This window comes from Physcomitrium patens, chromosome 2 (assembly GCF_059467195.1).
Source record: "Physcomitrium patens ecotype Gransden chromosome 2, ASM5946719v1, whole genome shotgun sequence".
NCBI classification, from domain to species: domain Eukaryota; kingdom Viridiplantae; phylum Streptophyta; class Bryopsida; order Funariales; family Funariaceae; genus Physcomitrium; species Physcomitrium patens.
In genome coordinates, this window is record NC_143411.1 from 9,488,498 (window position 1) to 9,512,024 (window position 23,527).

General features: G+C 36.5%; 2 protein-coding genes across 4 annotated transcripts; both read left to right on the plus strand.

Annotated features, from left to right (window-relative positions):
- Nucleotides 1-14,358: 14,358 nt before the first annotated feature.
- LOC112279060 (ubiquitin-conjugating enzyme E2 22) lies at nucleotides 14,359-17,736 on the plus strand. 3 transcript variants are annotated; one of them, XM_090245756.1, is made up of 8 exons: nucleotides 14,361-14,601; nucleotides 14,890-14,950; nucleotides 15,101-15,251; nucleotides 15,796-15,946; nucleotides 16,136-16,213; nucleotides 16,341-16,453; nucleotides 16,623-16,726; nucleotides 16,935-17,736. In XM_090245756.1, the coding sequence occupies exons 3-8, from the start codon at nucleotides 15,249-15,251 to the stop codon at nucleotides 17,221-17,223; spliced, it is 738 nt and encodes a 245-aa protein (XP_090101882.1). In that variant the 5' UTR covers nucleotides 14,361-14,601; nucleotides 14,890-14,950; nucleotides 15,101-15,248; the 3' UTR covers nucleotides 17,224-17,736. The 3 variants fall into 3 exon arrangements, with proteins under 3 accessions (XP_090101884.1, XP_090101882.1, XP_090101883.1); XM_090245757.1 differs by having other exon boundaries at nucleotides 14,408-14,597; XM_090245758.1 differs by lacking the exon at nucleotides 14,890-14,950 and having other exon boundaries at nucleotides 14,359-14,601.
- On the plus strand, nucleotides 17,297-23,203 carry LOC112278782 (E3 ubiquitin-protein ligase RGLG3). Its single transcript, XM_090248438.1, has 6 exons — nucleotides 17,297-17,404; nucleotides 17,643-17,811; nucleotides 19,732-19,975; nucleotides 20,096-20,187; nucleotides 20,493-21,221; nucleotides 21,821-23,203. The coding sequence occupies exons 1-6, from the start codon at nucleotides 17,297-17,299 to the stop codon at nucleotides 22,588-22,590; spliced, it is 2,112 nt and encodes a 703-aa protein (XP_090104564.1). The 3' UTR covers nucleotides 22,591-23,203.
- Nucleotides 23,204-23,527: the final 324 nt, after the last annotated feature.

Below are 23,527 nucleotides of genomic sequence, written 5' to 3' on the forward strand. Positions count from 1 at the left end.
TCTTGAAGATCTTCATCTCGATTACATCGTCTTGAAGATTGTGACAATCGTAATGTCTCATCTGGCAGGTCAGCAAATGAAGGCTCTTGAATCGAATCCGCTGGTTGTTGGTCCTCCATCTTCTGAGCATCACAACTACAAAGAAGCTATAAACAAGGATTGAAAGTAGAATGTTATCTTGCTTAGATGCTGTTTCTTTTATAAAGAAGGTTTTCATCTTAATTTTGATGGATGTCGTTGATAAAAAGCCTTGACCGCCTTTGTTGCATTTGCAAGATTCTTTACTGGCTTCCATGTGCGTTCACTAATATCATATCCGTGCCAATAGACAAGATATTGCAATTTATTTCGACGCCGCCTTAAATCTAAGACTTCTTCTACTTCAAACTCTTCATTATTGTCCACTTCTATAGGAGGAGGTGGAGCTTGTCGTCTTCTTGGTATGTCTACTATCTTGAATGGTTCAAGAAGAGACACGTGGAATACTGAATGGATTTTCATTGACTCCGGTAGATATAAACGATATGCGACTGGATTGATTTGTGTAGAAATAGAACATGGTCCTAGCCTTTGATAGGCCAACTTATCACAAGGATGAGTGGTCTTGATATTATCACAAAGTAGTCATACTTTATCACCTAAATAAAATGGTGGTTGTTCCTTGAGATAGACATCCGCATTGACCTTTTGTTTTTCTTGAGCTTCTTTTGACTATGCCTTCATTGTTACATGTAGCTCTGACAAATGAATTGCCAAATCTTTTGCAACAGGATTATCAACTTTTGAAAAGTTGAAAATATCAAGTTGTAGATGATATCCATAATTAGCAAAAAAAGGTATTTGTTTTGTAGAAGAATGTACCATATTATTGTAAGCAAACTCTGCCAATGGCAAAAGAGTTGTCCAATCATCTCATTGGTAGTTAATGGTACATCTTAAATATTGCTCCAGAACTTGATTAAAATGCTCCGTTTGTCCATCAATTTGAAGATAGAATGTTGAAGATAGTTTTATATCCACTTTTAGAATCTTGAAAAGAGTCCACCAAAATCTTGATACAAATTGACTTCCCCTATCTGATATAATATCCTTAGATAATCTATGATAGCGATAGATATTGTCAAGAAAGAGCTTAGGTATTTCTTCACGTGTGATAGATTTTGTACATGGTACAAAATGTGCCATCTTCGTGAAACAATCTACTATCACAAATATAGAGTCATAAGAACTTGAGATTGGAAGATCCGTGATGAAGTCCATAGAAACAGAAGACCATGGTTGTTTTGGAATGGATAATGGCTGAAGAAGTCCAAAAGATCGATGACGAGGAGTTTTTGATCTTGAGCAAACATTACATGATTGTATAAAATCTTTGACTGCCTTCCACATTTGAAGCCACCAAAAATCCCTAGATATCAGTTCCAAAGTTTTATTGTATCCAAAATGTCCTACTGCTGGGAAATCATGATGAGCTTGAAGAATATGTAAACGTGCTTCACCTTCTTGAACATACAGGTGTCCTTCGAAATAGAGAAGGTTGTTCTTCAATTCGAATTTAGAGGGATTTTGAGATTTAGAAGAATTATTCTTGATATCATGAACAAGAAGGTCTGAAGACATACTTAACTAGACTTGTTTGAAAAAAAATTAAATCAACAGTCAATGTTGATTTTATTACTCAAAGATGAAATTACTTTGGCTTCAAGAGAACCATTTTTTGTTGCTCAAAAGCTGCATCTCCTTCTTTTGGTACAAGATAAGAATTTTTAGACAAAACAGCGGACAAACCTTGTTGTTTTTCTAGCTTATAAGTGATGATGAACTGGAATCTTGATAAAGATATGCTCCAATGAGCTTGACGACGATTTAATATGCGTGTTGACATGAAATACTCGAGGTTCTTGTGATCCATATACACGATGACTGGATTGGAAGCGCCTTCTACATAATGATGCCATTCTTGAAAAGAATCCACAATTGCAAGAAGTTCTTTGTCATGTATCTTATAAATAGATTGTACTGCTGAGAATTTTCTTGAATGAAAGGCTACTAGATGAAGTTTGTCATGTGTTTCTATTTGTGACAAAACCGTACCTAGAGCAAAGTCTGATGCATCTATTTTCATAAAGAATGCTTTGAAAAAATCAACATGATACAAGATTGGTGCAGAAATAAACGCTGTCTTCAAAGATTCAAAAGCAACTTCCGCTTTTTGATGCCATTGGAGTTTGTTTTTACAAGTCAAACGTGTAAGTGGAGCTACAACTCGAGAGAAGTCTTTGATGAAGATCCGATAGTAGTTGACAAATTCCAAAAAGTATTGGACATCTCTTATCATTTTTGAGATCTTCCAATCTATAATAGTTTGAACTTTCTTAGGATCTATCATAAGTTCATCATTTGAAATGATGTAACCTAAGAAATTGACTTGAGTAATGTGGAATACACACTTTTCTATCTTAGCATAGAGTCTCGTATTTCTTAATTTTTGTAACAGATGACGAATATGAAGTTCATGTACTTCTAGATTCTTAGAATAGATCAAGATGTCATCTAGATAACAGACTACAAAATCGTCCAAAAACTCTCAAAAAACATCATTCATTAGATGATGAAAAGCTGTTGGTGCATTAATAAGTCCAAAAAGCATGACGTTGTATTCAAAATATCCATACCTAGTTTGAAATGCAGTCTTCTATTCATCTCTTTCTTTGATGCGTACTAGATTATATGCTCCCCGGAGATCTATTTTTGTATAGATCTTAGCTTGATTCAGTTCATCAAGAAGTCCAGATATTAAAGGTAGTGGATACCTGTTCTTGATGGTAATCTTGTTGAGTCCTCGATAATCAACACACATCCACAATGATCCATCTTTTTTCTTCTCAAATAGAATTGGAGCTCCTACCAAAGATTTAGATTGGCGTATGAAATTCTTGGCTAGATTTTCTTCAATATACTCCTTAAGTTCAATCAATTCATTTTGTGATAAACTGTAGATTGGTCCAAATGGTAGTTGTGCTCTTTCTTCAAGGTCAATTAAGCAATCATACAGACGATGTTTCGGGAGTGTATCCGCATTCTTTTTTTTTCAAATACATCTTGAAATTCTTGATATTGGCTTAGAATGCCACGTGAAGTCTTTGCACCATTAGAAACGGGTGTGGCATAAATAATATATGGTGATCCTTTATAGTAATATGTAAGAAAGCTTTTGCACCTATAAATACGAGTTTAATTGAACTCGACTTATGACTCTCTATTTGATTAACTACACTGTTAGTTATACTTTTAGAGAAAGTAAGAGTTCGGGAAATCCAATCTATTTGACGGTTGTATTTTTCTAACCACGATAAACCTAAAATGACTGGATTAGAGGGAGATCTAATGATATTAAATACTACAAAGCTATTATGACCATTGATTATTACATTTATAGGAAGGGTTTCGTGAGTAGTATCTCAAGAAGACAATAGACGACCATCTATGACTTCTACATGAACAGGTTTAGTTTTCTTTACTAAAGATATGTTATGTCTTTTAGTAAATTCTTCATCTAAGAAACATGCTGAGGCTCCTAAATCTAACAAGATAGAGGCTTTGTAATGTTTAGGTCCTAAAATAACATTTAATGTAAAACAAGGAGACGGCTTTGAGGAGAGAATAAGTCCTTTACTAGATGTTGTGCAAGATTCCAACTGCACTATCCCTATTGTAGCAGGACAAACTTGTTTTCCAACATATTGTCTTCTTTGACAGCCATACTCCTCATTTTGTGGTTGTGTCATTTCTTTGGACAATGTTGAGTGGTGTTTTGATTCTCCATAATATAAAAATAATCTTTCTTGACGACGATGAGTCTTTTCTTGCCCAGTAAGAGGTTTGAAACGTACTGCATCAATTTGCATATCCTCTATTTTTGAATGTATGTGTTGAAGAGATATTGGTATTGCCATTGAATTATAATAATGTTGAGATCTACTTCTACGGTTCTCAGATCGAAATTTAAAAAGGCAATTGTCGCACTTTACAGCAAAGTCAATTGCTTGACTCAATGTTTGAGGATCAGATAAGTTGAGCATTAATTTTTTTTACCTCATATTGTAATCCGTAGAAAAATTGGCTAATAAATGCAACATCAATTCACTTGATATCAGTTGTAAGTTGTCAAAATTGTAAAGCATACAACGTTACTGATCGATTGCCTTGTCATAAAATATGGATCTTATTGGTTGCAACACGAATTGCATCATGTTTTCCATATATGAATCAAAACTCTGCCAAAAATCCTCTAGATTATCCAATATTGGATCTCGTCATTCATGAAAAGATAAAAACCATGATAGTACTAAAAAAAGCATACAAATGAATCTAACTTGTAATCCTGGAGTTGGATAGCTTTGGAGTTGAAGTTCAATCACAAGTTACACTTGATTGATAAATCCTCAAAACTTGGATCTGGTGCCATCAAACTTCTCGGTTGGAAAAGTCAATTCTTGGTTCTCTAACATTAGAAGGGTATTCCACTATAGGAGAAAGGACATGATTTGGTGCAGATGTTGAAGCAACTCCAACCATTTCTATATCTTCACTTCCTACCAATCTTGTTGCTCCTTGTGGTCATAAATTGAATTGATGCATCACAAGCATTAACTCCCTCAATTGCTCTTGCATTTGTGCCATTGCACTCTTCATTTCAATAAGTTCTGCCATGATAACACTTAAAAAAGAGAAGATGTCTAATATGGCTCAAGACAAATAAAAGAGAGGACTTGAGAACAAAGAAAATACTAAGGACAATATCAGTTTAGAAGAGGGTAATCCGTAACTTCTAATATGCTTATATCTTATCAAGAAAAAGAAATAATCTACTCTTAATCAAGATTAGACAAAGCTTTGATATTATAGGTCAGTCTTGTCAATGTGTCAAGGACAAGAACTCGATGAAAAAGTAATTCAGACAAGTGAGCCTTCACTCAAAGAAAGGTAAAAAAATATAAATAAACAAGTATGTATATTGAAAGAGAAACTGGAATGGCTATTGCCAAAAGACAAGAAAACTAGAGACCCTTGAAACTAGACTGGAAGCAAGACAGGAGTTGACAAGAGTGAAGAAGGCTTCATTCTTGTCTCTATATATATTATCTAACTAGAGGCTATGTGGCGACGTTCTATAGGACCTCCAATAAGTGTTGACTTTATAGGACACATGCCTTGACTTACAAGGCCAGTTTTTCTATGTGTGGGCCACATTGTTAGCTTGGTCTTCAAGGTAACAATATGTGTGGCACATGGCCAACTTGTTGACTATGTTTCTAATCCAGAACGTCAATTAAAGACACCTATAAAGTCAAAGCAGGCTCTATAAAGCTTCTAGGAAGCTTCTATATCAAATACTATAGAATTAACTTACTTTTATCTATTTTTACTTACTTCTACTTATTTATATATGTAATTAATGGTTTATATGACTATGTCCATGATAATACTCTAAGTAAAAATATTACTACCACTTTGAAATAAGTATATTGTATGAGAGCCTTATTTAGCAAAAAAAAGAAACAAGAAAATTAATTAGCATATCAAGAACAATTCCATGGAATAGAAGAAGGATAAAAAGCTATGAATTCAAATTAATCAAACCTCTAAGTATGGAATTGATTCAAATAAAATCTCTACTACTTTTGAAGAAATTAGGCTAAAAAAATTAAAAATAATAAAAAATATAAAAATTACAAAAGAAACCAAAGTGGACAATAAATATTCTAAAAATTCTTTAAATTTCACAAGGATAAATATAAATAATCCAACATCAATAATTAATTTTTTGGTTGCTAATGTTCAACATGAAAAACCAATATAGTCTAATAAGTATATCTCTTTTATAAAATATTATATACAAATAATCTTATAGTTAAAAATAAAAAAATAGACCATAACATCTACCTATATAATATATTGATAAGGATTATTTCTATACAAAATTTCTCCCATACCACTATTATTGATGCATTGGAAGTCTAAAAGGCTACAAAGATGTGGCCTCTTCCATAACTCTCTTAAGTAGGGCCTCATTAGTTTGATTTCGAAAAGAAGATCAACATCCAACATCCAAAATAACTACCATATCACAATACTATTTGTAATGTATAGACTAGCCAAAAAAGTGTTAGCCAATTGGCTACAACAAATATTTCTAAGTTGTATCCGTTCTAAATAAATTGAATCTGTGAAGTATTAATACATACTAGATAATTTTTTCTTATTATAAAAAGTAATTCATTTATCTTCAGAGAGCTACTAAGACCTTGTCATCTTGCTTTTTAACTTTGAAAAAACTTATGATTGTATAAATAGATCTTCCTACAACAAATAATGGCCAAACTTAGATACTTAGTAAAATAGATCAAATAGACAATACTAAAATATCTATTTTTTAGTCCTTTTGAACGGATACAAGAATAAAAAAATTTCACTCCAATAACCTATAAAATAAGGATGCTTTAATATATAGTCAGTAATCCAAGCTATGAAATTGAAGGCCTTCAATTCTTTAATAACAAAACAATTTAAGATTAATATTTTGCCAATAATACCATCTTCTATCTTTGAAGAACCTCAAAAAGCCTCCAACACATACTCAAAGTGTTAGAGTTATTATGCAAGGCTTCATATTCGTCCATAAACTAAAACAAAACAAGAATACTTGAGATTAATATTGATATGAGGCTATGGCAATTTGGTAAAGACAAAGACCTCATATGATTCCTTCAAAAAATATCTACAAAGTTCTTGAGTTTTATTTTAGAAGACTACATTAGTCAATAAGAAAAATATGAAACAATTATGTAATAGATATTAAAAAATCTTAGTACATATATAAATAAAAAAAATTCTCTGTCTTAGCAAGAATACTTGTTTCTAATCAAATAATTTTAGATAGCATTTGTAGCCTTGCTTCATATAGTGATATCTAAAAATATATACTCATCTACATACAAAATCTAATTCACAAATTTATTGGAATTGACAATTGAAACAAGAAAATAATAGCCAAGGTAGTCTAAGTCACAACAATTATTTCCACATTCAAAGATAAATTTAAAATTCTTTATTCAATGGATCAAACATAAGCACTACTTGCAAGAATGCTCTTTTAAGGTCTTGTTTTAGAAATAGAATCTTAGAAGATTTCTTTTTTCTATAAAATCTATAATATATAAACTTGAAAAGACAAAGATTAGAGCTACAATGTTAGATGGCTCTTTATTGCATCCTAGATCAAAAAATAAGACTAAAGTCTTTGAAAAGCTACCCAAACAATATAGATAGCAATGCAAAAATGACTCACAAAATTTCCCACTTCTTTTGAAGCTGAGATATTGTACCAACAATTGTACTTGAATACAAAAAAAATCATTGATGATAATATGAGTATTCGCTAAGAAGGAAAGTCAAGATTTTGAACTTAATCAATCAAAAGAGTCAACCACATTAGATACATGTAGAATAATACTCAATAGCAATATATACTTGATTAAAATTTTAGGCAAGAAAAGAGAGCTTGATAATAGATATTGCAAAAACAAGGGTTAATGCTGACTATATCTTTTTATAATTATACCATGAAATATAAATATTATATTATCTTGCAACAATAATACAAACAAGGAAGCATCAAAAAGAACATGTAGGAAAAATACTACTATTAAGTGCAATATATTTAATATTTTGCATGTCTTTAGCACCTTACAATTTTTTTGCCATCGTTAGGCTCATAATTGCTGAAGGTCTTTCTATTGAAGAATGGAAGCAAAAGTTCCAATACTTTAGCTAATGTAACTTGTGCATGGGTGAGACATTGGAAACAATAGAATATAATTTCTTTACAAGCCCAAGAATCACCAAAATATGGAATAAATTTATAATCCTATAAAGATTGGCGGATTCTATTATATTTACTCTTATATGCAACATAAAACTCTATAGACCACTCTTGATGCCCAATTCTATTCAAAATATATAAAAAAAATTCTATCTTTTGACGTGTATGTAATTTTTGCTCAACTTTCAAAAATATACCATAGAACATACTTTGTTGGACCATATTTTGGTACATTTGGTGTCAAAAATATATACATAATTTAGAAGAGAGATAATTTTATCTTAAGATAGCTTTATATTGCACCTAACAAACTATAGTCAAAGTAGAAATGAGAGCTTAGGCCAAATTTTAGAAGTTTAAATATTAAAAAATACTTGAATAATATATGGTAATAGAATCTACTGTCTTCATGATATAGAAATTTGCTAAATTATTTTACATAGAAAGATCTCATTTCAAGTGAACATTCTTCTTACACTTGGACTTTTCATCAAGAAACTTTATTAATTACATATAAATAATTTAGGTATACAACATCCTTATAATACTAGGCTCTAAAGAACCCAATATGACCAACCTCTCTCTTAAACTCACTAAAGGCTTTTAAGTTCGTCTTGAAAACAAGTTATGTCAACACACCATCTTTCACATTTTTAACTTTTAATACCCATGATATCATTTAAAACAAGAAATACAAATGAGAACAATTGACTTACAAGAGCAATAGCAAAAGAAATTATTACTCAGAGCATGTTCGATATTGAGACATCTAATAATGATCACGCAACATAAACTAAATAGATATACAAGGACTTGTCTCTTATTAACATTACTTACATATCTTTGGATGTACTTATGTCCATGTTCTTCATTGATATATAAAAGTAAAAAAAAAAACATATGCATGCAACTAAGATATTACTTTACAAAAAACATGAGGAACTAGGCCTTTTATGCACGCAACTAAATTTTTTAGGAACTTTCCAAAAACATTCTACATGCCACTTTGAATCAATCCAATGTTAAATTTTTTATTTTTGTACAAACCAATTTGATACCTTTCAACTCATCAACAACATATAAGTTCAAAAAGAATGAAAGATTTAGATTTTTTAATACAATCACTTCTATGATTCAAAGCATATCTATTTGGTGATACATCCTATAGCATAAGATACGTTTTAAAGATGTTTGGAATACTAAATTAATTAAAAATAATAGAATTGATATTAATACCTCTACTTGTAGTATAATAAATTGATTTCTAATACCAAAATGTGAAAACTTATTTAACTTGAAAAAACTTGGTGGATGCCACTGATAGAAGCAAACTTTAAAAAGTTGAAGTCAGGTTGTTGTAGGAAGATTAAATGTTTTTGAAAGCTGCATGAAGTTTCTAAGAGACCAGATGGTAGTATTTGCTTCAAACATCAAATTGCTTATACATGTCAATAACCTATGTGGTTCACATGGATTATTACAAGTGTATGCAACATCATGGACTTTCAAAACCTCCAAAAAATACACCATAGATTGCCATCTATGATATAAAAGTACAATATATTTTGTAGAAAGCTTTTAGCCCTTTGCATCTTATTGTAATGGCAAATAAACTTATTTAAAGTAGTTCTCTTAACATGATGATAATAATTGTGAGAAATTAGAAATAATATGAACTTATTGAAGAATACAAAGTAATGCACTGCCATTGCAAAGCTCTTCTATAATAAATATATGATGCAAGTTATAACAAATCACATAAATGAATGTCTTTAACATTTGTCAAAATTTTTTATGCACAAATTGATATTAATGAAGGATACAAATATAGAAATATTCATTGCATAATCTCATAAAGTTAGTCATAGGAATTTTTATGGAGTCTCCTCAATTTGGCTTTCAACCTTATCAATAAACTTGATTATGTCTATTCTATTCTAATGATGATAAACATCACCACAAATGATTGCCAATATAGCGACAAAGAAAAATAAGCCCTGAGTACTTCTCTCATCTCTAAATGGTCAATTCTATGAAAAGGGTATAAAAATAAGTTTCCATAGAATCTCAAAGGAAGTTTAAAATAGGTGATAAAGCACTTGGTACTCCTTTGTTGAATCTATAAATGTATTCTTATTGATTTTTAATTTTTTTTTGTAAATAGAAATATTATAAATTATGTGAGAAATATTAATTAAAAATATATATATTTATGACCTAAGAATGATCTTAGTCTAAAAAAATATTATTAAATAAGCAAGGAATATTAGTTATGATGTCTTTGCTACCTAATTTCTTTCTTAAAAACTACTAACATCAACTATGTAATTTTAAATTTTAAAAACACACCAACATAATAGTGACTACTCACATCAACATTTATTTACTTTTGTAAAAGTCATACTTCTATAAGATTATTAGTATGTGAATTTTTTCAATCACAAAGTTAAGAAGATTTATGCAAATAAACTTTTAAATTGTTTGGTATCTTTATTTTATTTTTGTAATTAATGGTTTATTTTTAAATTTTATAAAGAATTTAATACAAAAAATCTACATCATCTAGTGAAATTTTGAATAATTTATTTTTACATATAATATATTTTAATTTATTTTAATTTATTAATATATTGCAAATGTACCGAACTGAACTACTATCTCACTATAAAGCAAGCGCCTTGAGGCGTGAAAACTATACCAAGCTGCTACTATTTTGAAATTTTGGCTTCCGTGTACTGAAGCCAACACGTCTTTGAGAGAATCATCAACTTCTTAGCAAGTTGTTGCCGCCGATGTTGAAGGACCACGATAACCGCCGCCGATGTTGAAGGACCACGATAACCGCCGCCGTGACTTTGTGGTGCCAACTCGCACTCTGCCGCAGCGTTTCGTTCACTATCGAATTTTCGTCAAATTGATTGTTAAATATCCACAGCGTGCTGAGCTCACCTCACATGTGAAAGTTCCATAAACATGTAACTGAAACATGGTTTCCATTCCAGACCTGGATAAATCTTAAGATGAATGGCAACGAATTCGAACAAATGGTCCTGAAGTTAGCTGTGAGTCAAAAGTTTCAGTAAAAACCATGCCATGTCCTTGTGGCTTTCCCAAAAGCACAGTCCATCCATGAGTTAGAAAAAGATGCCAGAACTCAACTCTGAAGCTTTCCTCACATCGTTCTGCCACGCATTCGTCCACAACGACAAAGAGAGCAATGTCTCACACACACCGTGCGGCAATGCCTTCATTCCTTCGACGAAGGGTACGTTCTGACTCCTCGGCGAATCCAATTCTCCGCGACGGCTGATCCCCTAGCGCCATTCTCCCGATAGCGATTGCAACGGTCTTCCTATCCTAATTCTTCTTCTTTTAGCAACATTATACGGGGCAGTGCCAAAAGAAGCGATTCCTCTCACACTCCAGACCACAAAGCAAAATGCACAGATGACCAGAAAGACAAAGCGGGGGAGGGAGGGAGGATTGTCGAGCATCAGACGCTGCATGTGGCTGCGCGCAACAAAACGTCGACCAAGTCTCTTGTAATGAAGAAGAGAGCTCCGACCACCCTCGGGCATCGTGATCGGCTCCACCATTCGTGTCCTCCTATTCAGGGAATCGAGACAATGCTCCTCCTTACTCCAAATGAGCAACAGAGATTCGGAGCTATCTTTCTAAACGGTCTCTCAGCACATTCCTTCCTCACCAAAATGGGACGAGGTCATGGCCAGTGCCGCCATCGTAAAAACAAAGTATAAAAACAAAATAAAAATAAACGCAGAAGAAGAAGGAGAAGGCTCTAGAAGGGTCTTGGCATTGTGATCTCCGCTGAGGGAGGGAAGCTCAGTTTCGAAAGTTCGGTGTGCCACGCAGGATTTAGGAAAGGGGAGCTTCTCGTCCGACGTGGCAAAACTCATTCAGCCCCCCTGTTATTGTGCGGATGATGACGTGGAAGTCCCCCCAATGCTGACGCACATGGTGTGCTTTAAAGGGTTTCCTTGTTACTTTTACTTTTTTCTTTTCAATACTTCCTCTGCATCATTTTGGCTTCATAGTCTTTGATAAATGCATTTTATTCATTGTTCCATTCACATACAATTTCGTTTTAATAATATTTTTTGGTATGTAAGCCTCAAATTCATTATTTAGATTGATAGTGTCATTTTTTTTTAGATTTAATAATTCTCTGAAAATATAAAGTGTTTTTTCCATTATTTTTAAGTATTTAGAATTCAATTTTCAAGCATATCAGGAGTTTCAATTTACATATACTTGAACTACTTGTCTCTATTCTAAAACTTGGCATTCTTTGATTTGAAAAATGATCATCTTTTGTCTTGATAGCATTTACATGTTTTAAGTTTTGTGGACCATTGATCTCAAAACCAGTCTTGTAACACAGGTTGTATTAATTCATTCTAGTTTAGTAGTCCTAAAATAGTATGGGTATTTTTTATTTTTATTTTTTTGAGAAAAGCACATTTTCTTTTTTGCTAAAAATATTTTTTTAATTTTTTGAGGGCATTTCTTACAGTACAAAAGGATATTCATGTGATTTGTAAAATTTTGAAGATAAAAATTAACTGGTACGATTTGATTCAAAAATGTAGTATAAGAAAATCATGCGGATCCATGTTAAAATCCAAAAGATTCTTCAAAGATTCATTAGCATTCAACTCAAAATTTATTGATGAATGCAAAATATTACATAGTTTGATATAGGAATAAAATACTTTCAAACGCCATAAATCTATTATGTATTATTATGCAGTTATAATAAATTTATAATTTATATTACATAAGAAAAAATTCAAAAAAATAAAGATTAATATAAAATTTTGTTATTCCACAATATGTTAATAACATGAAAATTTTAACCATAACTGTTGTATTGCAAAGCTTAAACCATAGATATATTTACTTGTGGTTTTTTATGTACTCTATTGTATAATATCAAATTATGAGAAGTGATTGTTATTATCTTTTATTTTTTTTCATACAAATGTTTGAAAGAATCGTTCAGATCTTTAGATACTTATCTTGTCAATTATACAAAATGTGATGGTTGGGCGGGAATTTTGTTTTTAGATTTTACAAGTATCAAGTGTAACAAGTTCTGTGAAAACCAGTAATTTTCGTTTTGATTTTTTGAGTTTTGGTAGTGTTTTATACTTTGGTTGTTTGAATACAAATTTTTTTTAGTATTCATGTAGAAAGGGATTTTTGAATAATAATTTTTAATTTACATGGGGTTTTTAATGATAACAAGTTGACAATGCAAAACTTACACAAATAGTCAAGAGCATATTACACACGCAATTCCAAAGTGATACTGAAAAAAGTGAATATATTATTGTTTCTTAGTTTTTTATTATTCCAATGCACTGAAGATGAACTTAAATATATTTTAAATAAAAGTAAACCAAAGCCTAATTTTAAAATTACTTACAAGGATACTGTATAATCCAAAGCCTTTATATTATTACTTCTCGCACAATGATACTGAATAAAAATATGTCTCTGTAGTGCACTTACTAAGCTCTTAAAACATGTGCATGAATTGTTCATAATTGTAACAAAAACAACAATTCATTTAATTTTCCATTTTAAAATGTCCATAAATATCTTTGGTATTATGTAGAAAGAAAAGTGTCTCAATTAATGAAAAAAAACGTCCTAAATCGATATGTACCAGGTACCATACAGCGAATATTATGTTACATGTCATGTCAAATCCAAAAGAGAAAGAGGCACAAAATCCAACATTCTTAATCGAAACAGTTGGATCCTGAATCAAGTTGTGAAGAAAACCATTGGAAGTTTTTATTTTTTCCGCAAAATAAAAACTATTTATATAGATATATTTGCGTTCTACAAAATTCCCATGTGTGCATTTTTTCGATATTTTTTAAAATTTCATACAAAACATACAAACTTCGTACTCCATGCCCAGTTCTACTTTCCAAAATTCCATGTTGACTTTGCCCACAAGGTTTTTTCTCTTTTGGGTGGAGCAGCTTCCAAGGATCCCCGCAGCTGGGGTATGAAATCCGAAAGGAGGAGGGGGGGTTGTATGTGGTGGGGCGCGCTATTGGACTCCCCCATTCACGAGGCAGAGAGGCAAAAAATTTGAATTTGGGCGAGACTGGGCAAGAGGAAAAACCAAAATTTGAATGAGCGACGATGGGTTACCCCGCCCAACGGACAGCCTGGCATCCCAACTCCACACCCTAAACGTTCCCTTGTGGGAAACGTTCACATGTCCACGTCAACCGCTACACGACAGGGGTACTACCCACTCAGAACCGTCCACGTGTACTTCAGTTCCTGACTGCCCGCAACTGGGCGGGTCCAGTGAGATGGCTGTTGGAGCGCGACCCGGTGTCGACCGGGGCCGGGGTCATGGCCGAGCAGTAGTAACGGGGAGCAGAATTTAACCTTCGTCTCTGTCCCAGTTGGGATCGCTTCGAGCGCTTGTTATAAATTGTCGTGGGCAACACGCCCCCCCCCCCTCTCCCGGAGGTGGGCTGAGATTTCTCAAGCGTTTAACGATCCGTCGTTGCTGTGACGGAGTGCTGTATCATCATCACCATCATCGCGTGGATAATCGCCGTGGATGCGGCGCTGTGGCGGGCTACAACGCAGAGTGACATTCCGACGCCGGGTTGAGGTTTTGTGTGCATGGTCTCAGAGGAAGAAACTGTCGATTCGTGTAGGTGAGGAGGTCTTGGATCGGATTTCAAGGGCGAGGAGGAGCGTGGGAGATTTGATAGCGACATTGGTTTTTTTTTTTTTTTTTTTTTTTTTTTTTCATTCTTTTTATTTTTTTCAGGAGTGGAGAGGTTGAGGTCGGAGTATCGTGTGGTGGAGTTCTGTGCCGGGAAATGGTTTGGCTCTTAGGTTTGGTTTCGGGTATGAACAGCTGTGCAGTGACGGACTTTAGATTCTGCTGTGAGGTGTGACATCTCGTGGTGTCGATTTGCCGTGGGATGTTGTTCGTTTAGGGAGTATTGGTGATGCTGGAGCGAGTTCGCGGTGGGGAGTTGGTCGGATTTTTCAAGGAAGGTTGGCATGTGTACCATTCGGTGGAATTACTAGCAGATCTGCAATCGTCGCAACGGAAGGGCGTCTAGTGTCCCATGACGGTCTGTTGAAGTTGTGAGGAAGGTTGTTTCCTCCGAGAGTTAATGCAGAGGTTCTGCTCTGGTTTGACAGCTGGCGTGTTTCTATCTCCATTCTATCTCGGAAGAGGTTTGTTGAACTTGGTGTTTAGCGGTGCTGCTGTTACTCCGCTCGCCCGGTTGGTAGCAACCTATATTGCAATCTCTTCGACCTACTTGCTGATCATCTAACGGTAGTCTCAATGGTGAGTGATACTTATCCTGATTCCCTGCCTATGTGTTTTTGTCGACATCATACGTCCGCTTGTTGATCGCCGGGATGCAATTTTGAGTCCATGCATCATCTATGAACAATTCGGAATTGAAGCAAATATGCCACTGAGTACTGTCTAACTTTCCTCATGGTAAGGTTGGATTACGTTGCTTGGGTTCTGGAATGTGCTTGGCCAATTGATCATTCCAGGAAAGCGTTTCTTTCTGCCCGCACTGTGCACGTGAATCACTTCAGATAACGACAGCATGATCGGATTATTTCGTGGGCCTCTGTGCCCTTGGTTTCATCGAAATGGCGAATTTCTATTCATCAGTAATGTGCCGAGTAATTGTATTTTTTTTCGTATGCGGTTCATATCGTAGATTACCCTCTCTTTGAGGGTTTTGAAATCTGCACTCCCGAAAAGACATGAACGATGATAGAGTACAGTTTGCTTAACTACAGGGTTTGGGAATACACATCTTGGGCTTGGAGATGTTGAAATTTCGAAGTCATGACCTGTTTTCTCCCTGCAGGCAACAAACGAGAATGTTAACCTGTCTGCGAAGGTGATCAGAGACCTTGCCAGGGAATTAAAGAATTTGGATGACAGTCCTCCAGAAGATATTAAAGTCTACGTGAACGAGGAGAACTTCTCGAATGTGACTGCCGACATCGAGGGTCCACGTATGTTTTCTGCAACTATATGATACGCCTTCAAAGTCTCGTATACCTCTATGTCTCTTATCTGCATTGACTGTGTCTGAACTCTTCCAGGAACGTTCTCAGATAGGGTTAATGTGTAGATCATCAGGAACCCGGGGCAAGGCAGGGTTTTCAAACAATTGATTCGTGTTACGCTTTGGATTGTGACAGATGGAACGCCGTACGAAGGTGGCGTGTTTAGAATGAAGCTTATTCTTAGCAACGACTTTCCTCAAACCCCACCCAAAGGTAACAGCTCTAGCTCTAGGAGTCGTCGCCTGCCACCTTTTCGTAACAATTTTTCAGCTTTTGCATTCTGATTTCCATGTTTTCTGTCTTCAATGCTTAGCATACCCTTGTGGGGTTTATGATACAGGGTACTTCGTGACCCGCATATTCCATCCCAACATTGCCAAAAATGGAGAAATATGTGTGAACACCCTTAAGAAGGATTGGAAGCCGACTCTTGGCCTACGACATGTCCTACTTGTAAGCTTTATGATATATCACGTCGTGGAACTCGTGTTTTCTTCGTCAATTCATTAGAGTGTCAGTTGTTGGGCTGCCCAGTAACGAGCCTAAGAGGAAATTATGGCTACTTTTTGAGCTGCGGCGACTTAACAGTCTTGACCAATTTCTATTCTATACTTACGTGCAGGTTGTTAGGTGCCTTCTTATTGAGCCATTTCCTGAATCTGCCCTCAATGAAGAGGCTGGCAAGATGTTGATGGAGGATTATGAAGGCTACGCCAAACACGCCAGGTCTGTCTTAGTGCGCATATAGTGATTTCCACGCTTCATGTTTAGTAATTGAAAGCAATCGCGTGAAAGAATGTCATGGTGTCCATTCAGTTTCTTCTGTCTTACAATTGAACCTCTCATTTCAGTCGACCTGTTTGGATAGACGATTATATGTTCATATTTAATTCGAGGAGTTATTAACATATCAACTTTCTTCCTGTGTAACCAGACTCATGACCAGTATCCACGCAATGAAGCCGAAGCCCAAGAGCAAAGTGCCCATTGCCGAATCCACAAGCGTCAACGCTGTTTCCACAGACGACGCGCACACCCCTCTCATGCATAATTCTGCTAATAAAGACAACACATTGGATAATAGCCTATGTGTTGGAATTAGTGATACCGTTGCCACTACCTCTCCTACCGCAAAGAAACCGAAGGGTGAGCTGACGTCCGCAAAGTCTCTTGTGGACAAAAGAAAAATGGATGTAAGGAAGAAAAGTTTAAAGAGGTTGTAGTGAGGACCAGCGATAAGACCGTACGAGGTGGTTACCTGTTAATATACCCCTGGATCTCTTTTCTTCCTTCGATATGTTACTACTTTTTAACCAGGATAGTGTTAAATCAGGTCGATTGCTCCAGCAGTTCTGTAGTCCCCCTCCTGGTATCCTTTACCGTAGTTACAGGTCAGGACATAAGGTTCTTAATTTTTTTATACAACAATCTTTGAAGTTAGAAGGGGTGATCTTGTTCTGCATAGGAGGTAAGTCATCCATTCAGATCAAGATTTTGAATGGTTTTGCTCACTGAAAGCGTATTAGTCTCGATGTAAGGATGTACAACTATGTTAACGGCGCATGCACGCCATGATCTCAGTCTTCATTAAGAGCGTGAACTGTAGCAGAGGAATGAAATTACTTTTTTCCGATGGGAACAGAGCGATATATCCACCAGCTTTGGTGAACGCTGTGGCACCATGTACTACTACCTTTCTTATTATGGTATGCAAAGAGCTCAGTTACGTATTAAAATTTTCTCCATGATTGTCGAATGCCAAGTTGTGGTAGTACCCAGAAGTTCTGATAGCGACCGGTCAGTCTGCATTGGTATGCGTCTGGGATCTGTGTCGTTATCCCTCGACACTCAAGCGAGCAGTGTCTAGACTGGCGCTTTTCTTCCATCTTCGTAGCCACCTCTGTCGATGCCGACTGCTACTTCACACCTATTATGGGATCTCTCTGGTAGATGACTGTTGGGTCATCTCGAATTTAACATATGATTGCCCTGTTTCATGCCCTAGGAGAATGCACCAGCGCATCAATTATTGTACAAGCCCTTCCCTCTGACCACGCCCGCCTCTTTCCCAGTTTCAGCTGTAGGACTTGTGGATAGGCTGTCCAGGTGGACAGTGATCAGACAACTTCTGTAAAGTAGATAACTGTGAAAAATTCTGCAATCTACTGTCTTCAGGTGTGATGCATCCCAGGACATGTCTTGCAAATAGTGAAAGCAAAAATTTGTTTCGAGGAGTAAGTCTTATTGACAGTCTATTTTTATTTTCCAACTTGTGAAATGTTCTTGTAATACCAGTACATTACATGATAAAAATTGTGCTGAGATTATGGCTGCTCAGATTAAAGTCATTGATCTTTGTCCCATAATCTCTTGCTTTAATGACTGTTTTAGATCTGGTGTTTTTATTTCTGAAGACATATATACATTGTCTGTGTGATGAATTTTTAAGTAGTAATAATTTTACTATATCTACAGTACCCAACAATGTTTTAACTACAGTTACATGCATGATTTCAAATAAAACTCATATTATATATTATGAAACAGTTGTGTTTTTTTTTTTTTTTTTTTTTTTTTTTTGTTTTAAAATGTATGAGACGAGGACAAATTGTTCAAAAAAAATAAAAACAATGACATCAAAACATCCATTTTGATGCCATTGTGTTTTATCAGTTCAAACTTTTACAATTATTTAGTAACTATTTCGTAAGTATTTTTCGGTGAATATGATTAGAGAGAATTTTCATTGTTATTACTATTATAGTTTTCTTGTTGTCTTGGTCACACAAATCGGAGATTCTTGCAAGTATGACGTCAAATTATTTATTAGGTATATGTTTTAAAAAAGTTACTTGATTGTAGATAATAAAAATTAATTGTTCCAAATTTAAACTACTTTTTAACATCAATATTAACTGGAAATCTTCAAATAAGGTTTGTTCAGTTTTAAAAACATAATATAATTTTCATTTTTTTTGATAGATCAGTATAATACAAATCTACATTTATTTATTTTCGTTTTAATTGTCGAAGGTTTATACTTGTTGAATCTGTATGTGAGTATAAACATTCATGTATGCATGTATATATACATTTCCTACTATTCAAATATTTACATTAATATTAAAAACAAACTACTACCCTCATTGCAAGTCTATATCTCCAGTGTATATTTACAAAATTCTTGATATTGTCTGCAAATCACACACTCAAATCACATTTTTTCTGTATTCACAAACAACCAACTATGAAACCAAGCAATGAACTAAACAAATATCCAAACCCTCAACAATACAAAGAATCCTAATTTGACATGCACTTGAAGACAACATTCCCCACAAAAACGAATATCCAAATCTCAAAGGGTGACGGTAATAAAGGGAACATTTCTATCCCATAGTGAACGATTTGCTCTTTCTCTACCAATTTTCGTACACAATATGGTTTTTTTAACCATTTAAAACGTTAGCTTTTGGTTGAAGCTTCCCCCGACCAAAGGAAAAGGGGAAAAAAAAAAAAAAAAAAAAAAAAAGGTAGAAGAAGAAAAAAGTGGGGAAAATAAGCTAGAGCCTACTTTATTGGACACAACATTCAACGCCCTCAGTGCCACCCTCTGTAGGGCACAGAGAGCAACCCCCCCCACCCCCGATTTCCCACGAAGGAAGCGAACGACATCTTTCCATTCTTCTATTCGTTCGTTCATTCGTTTCTTCGTTCATGCTTTCGTTCAGTAATAACTTCGTTCGTCGCCTCCCTCGCAATCAGCCAAGAGTTCGTGGCGGAGCCCACGCGCTTCCGCAGAGGAAAAACGACGACCAGGACAATGATTCGCTGGAAAGAGGCAATTGGACCTGGCGCTGCTCCCGAAGCTGCGCAGAGTTGTTGCATCAACAACAACGAACTGTGTTCATGCCGACTGCCACCAGGAGGGAAGGAAGGAAGAAGGGGAGTGAGGAGAGGGGATCAGGCAGGAAGGTAGGCAAGGCAAGGCATTCATCATCGGGGTTGGGGTGGAGGTGGAGGTGGGCAGGGAGTAGTGGGGTGGGGTGAAGTGAGGTGAAAACAACTGCACTCACTACTACTGCTGCACTGCAGAGCACTAATACAACTAGGAGGATCGGGTCGAGGATTGTTGTGTTTCGTCATTCTTCGAGGCTGTGGTGGGGCAGCAGGCAAGCTGTACTCGGGTGAGTTTTGTTGGCGTGGTGGTCGAAGGTGTTCGTTTTTACCCTGTGGGGCCTTGGAGAGATTCCTTGTGTTATGGGACTGGGTTCAGAGGTGGTGGTGGTGGTGGATGTGGTGACTTACCGACATGTGAGAATCGAAGGGTGTGTTTTTAAGGTTGGAGTTGTTTTGAGGTTGTGGTTTGGTGGAGAGCGAGAGAGGGAGTTGGTAGGGGTTGATTTTGGTGGTGAGAGATAAGCGTTGTTGTTTTTTTTTTTTTTCGGTGGGAGGAGGGTAATGGATTGAATTGTGTTGGTGGGCGTTGCAGGTAGGAGTTTGAGATCTTTGATTCGCAGCGGTTACAGATCAATCGTCATGGGGAACAGTGGGTCGTCGTCGTCGTCATCGAGTTTTAATAACGATCCTCGACGGGTGTCTCGGTCTAGGGGTTACGAGGGTTCCTCATCGCAAGCGTACGGTGGTTATTCGCATCCGTCTTCCTCTCGTTATGGGGATGCGTATGAGGAGCCGCCCAGTGAGCCACCGTACGTCCCACGTCCAGTACCGAAGAAGCCCTTGAAGCGTGAATTCTCGTTTATTAGGGACAATTATTCGTCTGTGGAAGAGGTGCAGAATGCCCTTGGTCAAGCTGGGATGGAATCTTCCAATCTCATTGTGGGCATTGATTTTACGAAGAGTAATGAATGGACAGGGAAGAATTCTTATGGTGGTCGGAGCTTGCACGCTATCGGAGGCGAGCCGAACCCTTACGAGAAAGCCCTCAGCATTATTGGTCGAACGTTGCCAAAATTCGATGATGATAACCTCATTCCATGCTTTGGATTTGGTGATTCCACGACTCATGACAAGTATGTCTTCAGCTTTAATGCCGACCACCGCCCTTGTGAAGGATTCGAGGAAGTTTTCTCCCGGTACCGAACTATTGTGCCGCACCTCCGTCTCGCTGGACCCACTTCGTTTGCGCCCATCATCAACGCCGCGATTGATATCGTTGAGGAAAGCGGCGGACAGTACCATCTTCTCATCATCATCGCAGGTTAGTTCGTGAATTTACCCTCTGTACCCTCATGCTCTTAAACCTTTAGGGCTTCCAGGCCATCTTTTGTAATGTGTCTCAAAGTTGTGGTGCACGTCTTGGCACTCTTGACACAACTGCTGTCGTGCAAGATACATCATTTAAGGATCTACCCTTATTTGATAGTTCTTTGGATCCTTACATCTTTCGGATCGTGATTTATTATTATTATTATTATTATTATTTCTGGTGTAGCGACTCGTGCACAGAGAACAGAATGTTATTGTTCGAGGGGGTCCTTTTAATGTTCGAGTTGCTGAAGCTTACCCTTGGACGCACTTTTTCGTTTTTAAGCGCTCCTTATTAATCTTCGTTTTGTGGGTGCTAGTAAAACTTTCCTTAACCATGAATTTGCTCTCAAGAGTACAGACGACAACTTGCCAGAACGCAGCTTCGACAAATTCGTCGTTCTTGCAAGTTGTCGTCGAGTATATTTGACGAAGCTGCGTTCTGGCAACTCATGGTTAAGGAAAGTTGTCGTCGTTCTGGCAAGTTGTCGTCGACCTTACTGCGAAGCAATATAGGATAGGATCCTGTTGACTCTTGTCGTAATGTCACAGATGGGCAGGTAACAAGGAGCGTGGACGTAGCATACGGTCAGCAGAGTCCTCAAGAGGCAGCAACTATTCGAGCCATCGTCAATGCCAGCTCCTACCCTTTGTCCATCGTGCTTGTAGGCGTGGGGGATGGACCTTGGGACATGATGCGTGAGTTCGACGACAACTTGCCAGAACGCAGCTTCGACAACTTTCAGTTCGTCAACTTCACCGAGATCATGAACTCCAGAAACCTCAACGCCCACCAAAAAGAGGCTAAGTTTGCACTCAACGCACTGATGGAAATTCCTCTCCAATACAGAGCAACATTGGAACTTTCCATGCTTGGCAATCAAGTTGGCACATCCCCTGGAATCAAGCCGTTGCCTCCCCCTCCCAAGGTGCTGCAGAACGATGGCATCTATCCTGGTGGCAATTCTCGACAACCACAACAACCAACTCACAAAAATGGCTACCCAAACTACAATCATGGACATTATTCTGGTGGAGCTGCAGGAGGTCCACCACCGTCTTCTACCAGAGACTATCACCCGCATTCACCACACCACAGCTTCGACTCTTACCCCAGCTTCAACAATCACAACTATTCTACTCAACCTTCTGCTCCCGCCTCGTCAGTGGACGGTTCCAACATGGACTGCCCGGTTTGCCTCACAGACAGGAAGGACATGGCCTTCAATTGTGGGCATCAGACATGCCGGCAGTGTGGTGTGGGTCTACTCAATTGTCCTATGTGCAGGCAACTGATCACCACCAGGATACATCTCTACTGAATGGACTATGAGATAGCATGATCTCCCTTGTAAATGAACCAGGTGCACTTGTCGATCAAGCCGGATTGATCGACTTAGTCAAGGTGCTGTGTGATTTCGCCACCATCAGGTTGAGATTAGTAATCCAATCGAATCTTTTTATTAAGTTGCTGTGAGGGATGTGGAGTCCTTCCGGGCAGCAGCAGGGGCAGATGCTGGAGATAGCCAGTTGGTATTGTACAGTGTGTATTCCTGAATTCATACCAGACTCTGAATACGGTGATCTCTGAGATTGTGATACAGTTCCAAATACTGCAAATGTTCTGTTCCTCATTAGTGTCCAAGAATGAGTGTTGTTTGTTATGGACTTGTTTCGTATATGAAACAGACGTCATCATTTCTTTTAGCATTTTAGGAACTATTTGTTTATTTATGAAGAACAATATGTTTCTAGTTCTAAGAGCCGAAGAGGTTTTAGTGGTGTTCTTCATTAGGAGGGTTGGGGCCTATAAATGGGATTCAAATCATTGATCTCATTTGGTGGAGCTATTTGCCATTTTTTTGATAGTTTAAGTTTATTGTTGCCTAATATTGTAAGACTTTTATTTGTATTTAAGATTAGTTTTTAGTTGGATACTAAGTGTAATAGTGATTTTAGAATATAAATGAGGTGGAAATTGTAGATGCAAATCTCATCATAGAATCCACATGGAATGCTTTGGATCATGAACAATGAAAGTTTAACCTAAGAGTGAGAGTGTTTTATGGAAAAATATCATATATATATTTCTTAAATTTGTTGAGAAATCAAGAGTATCCATGTATTCTTGGTAATAGCAAATGTATCCTCCACTTTTGTGATAATATCAAATCTATCCTTGAATGTGATAAGGTATCATGATTGTTCTTTTTTTAGGTGCAATTAGGGCCCAAAGTGAAAATCACATAGAATTTAGTA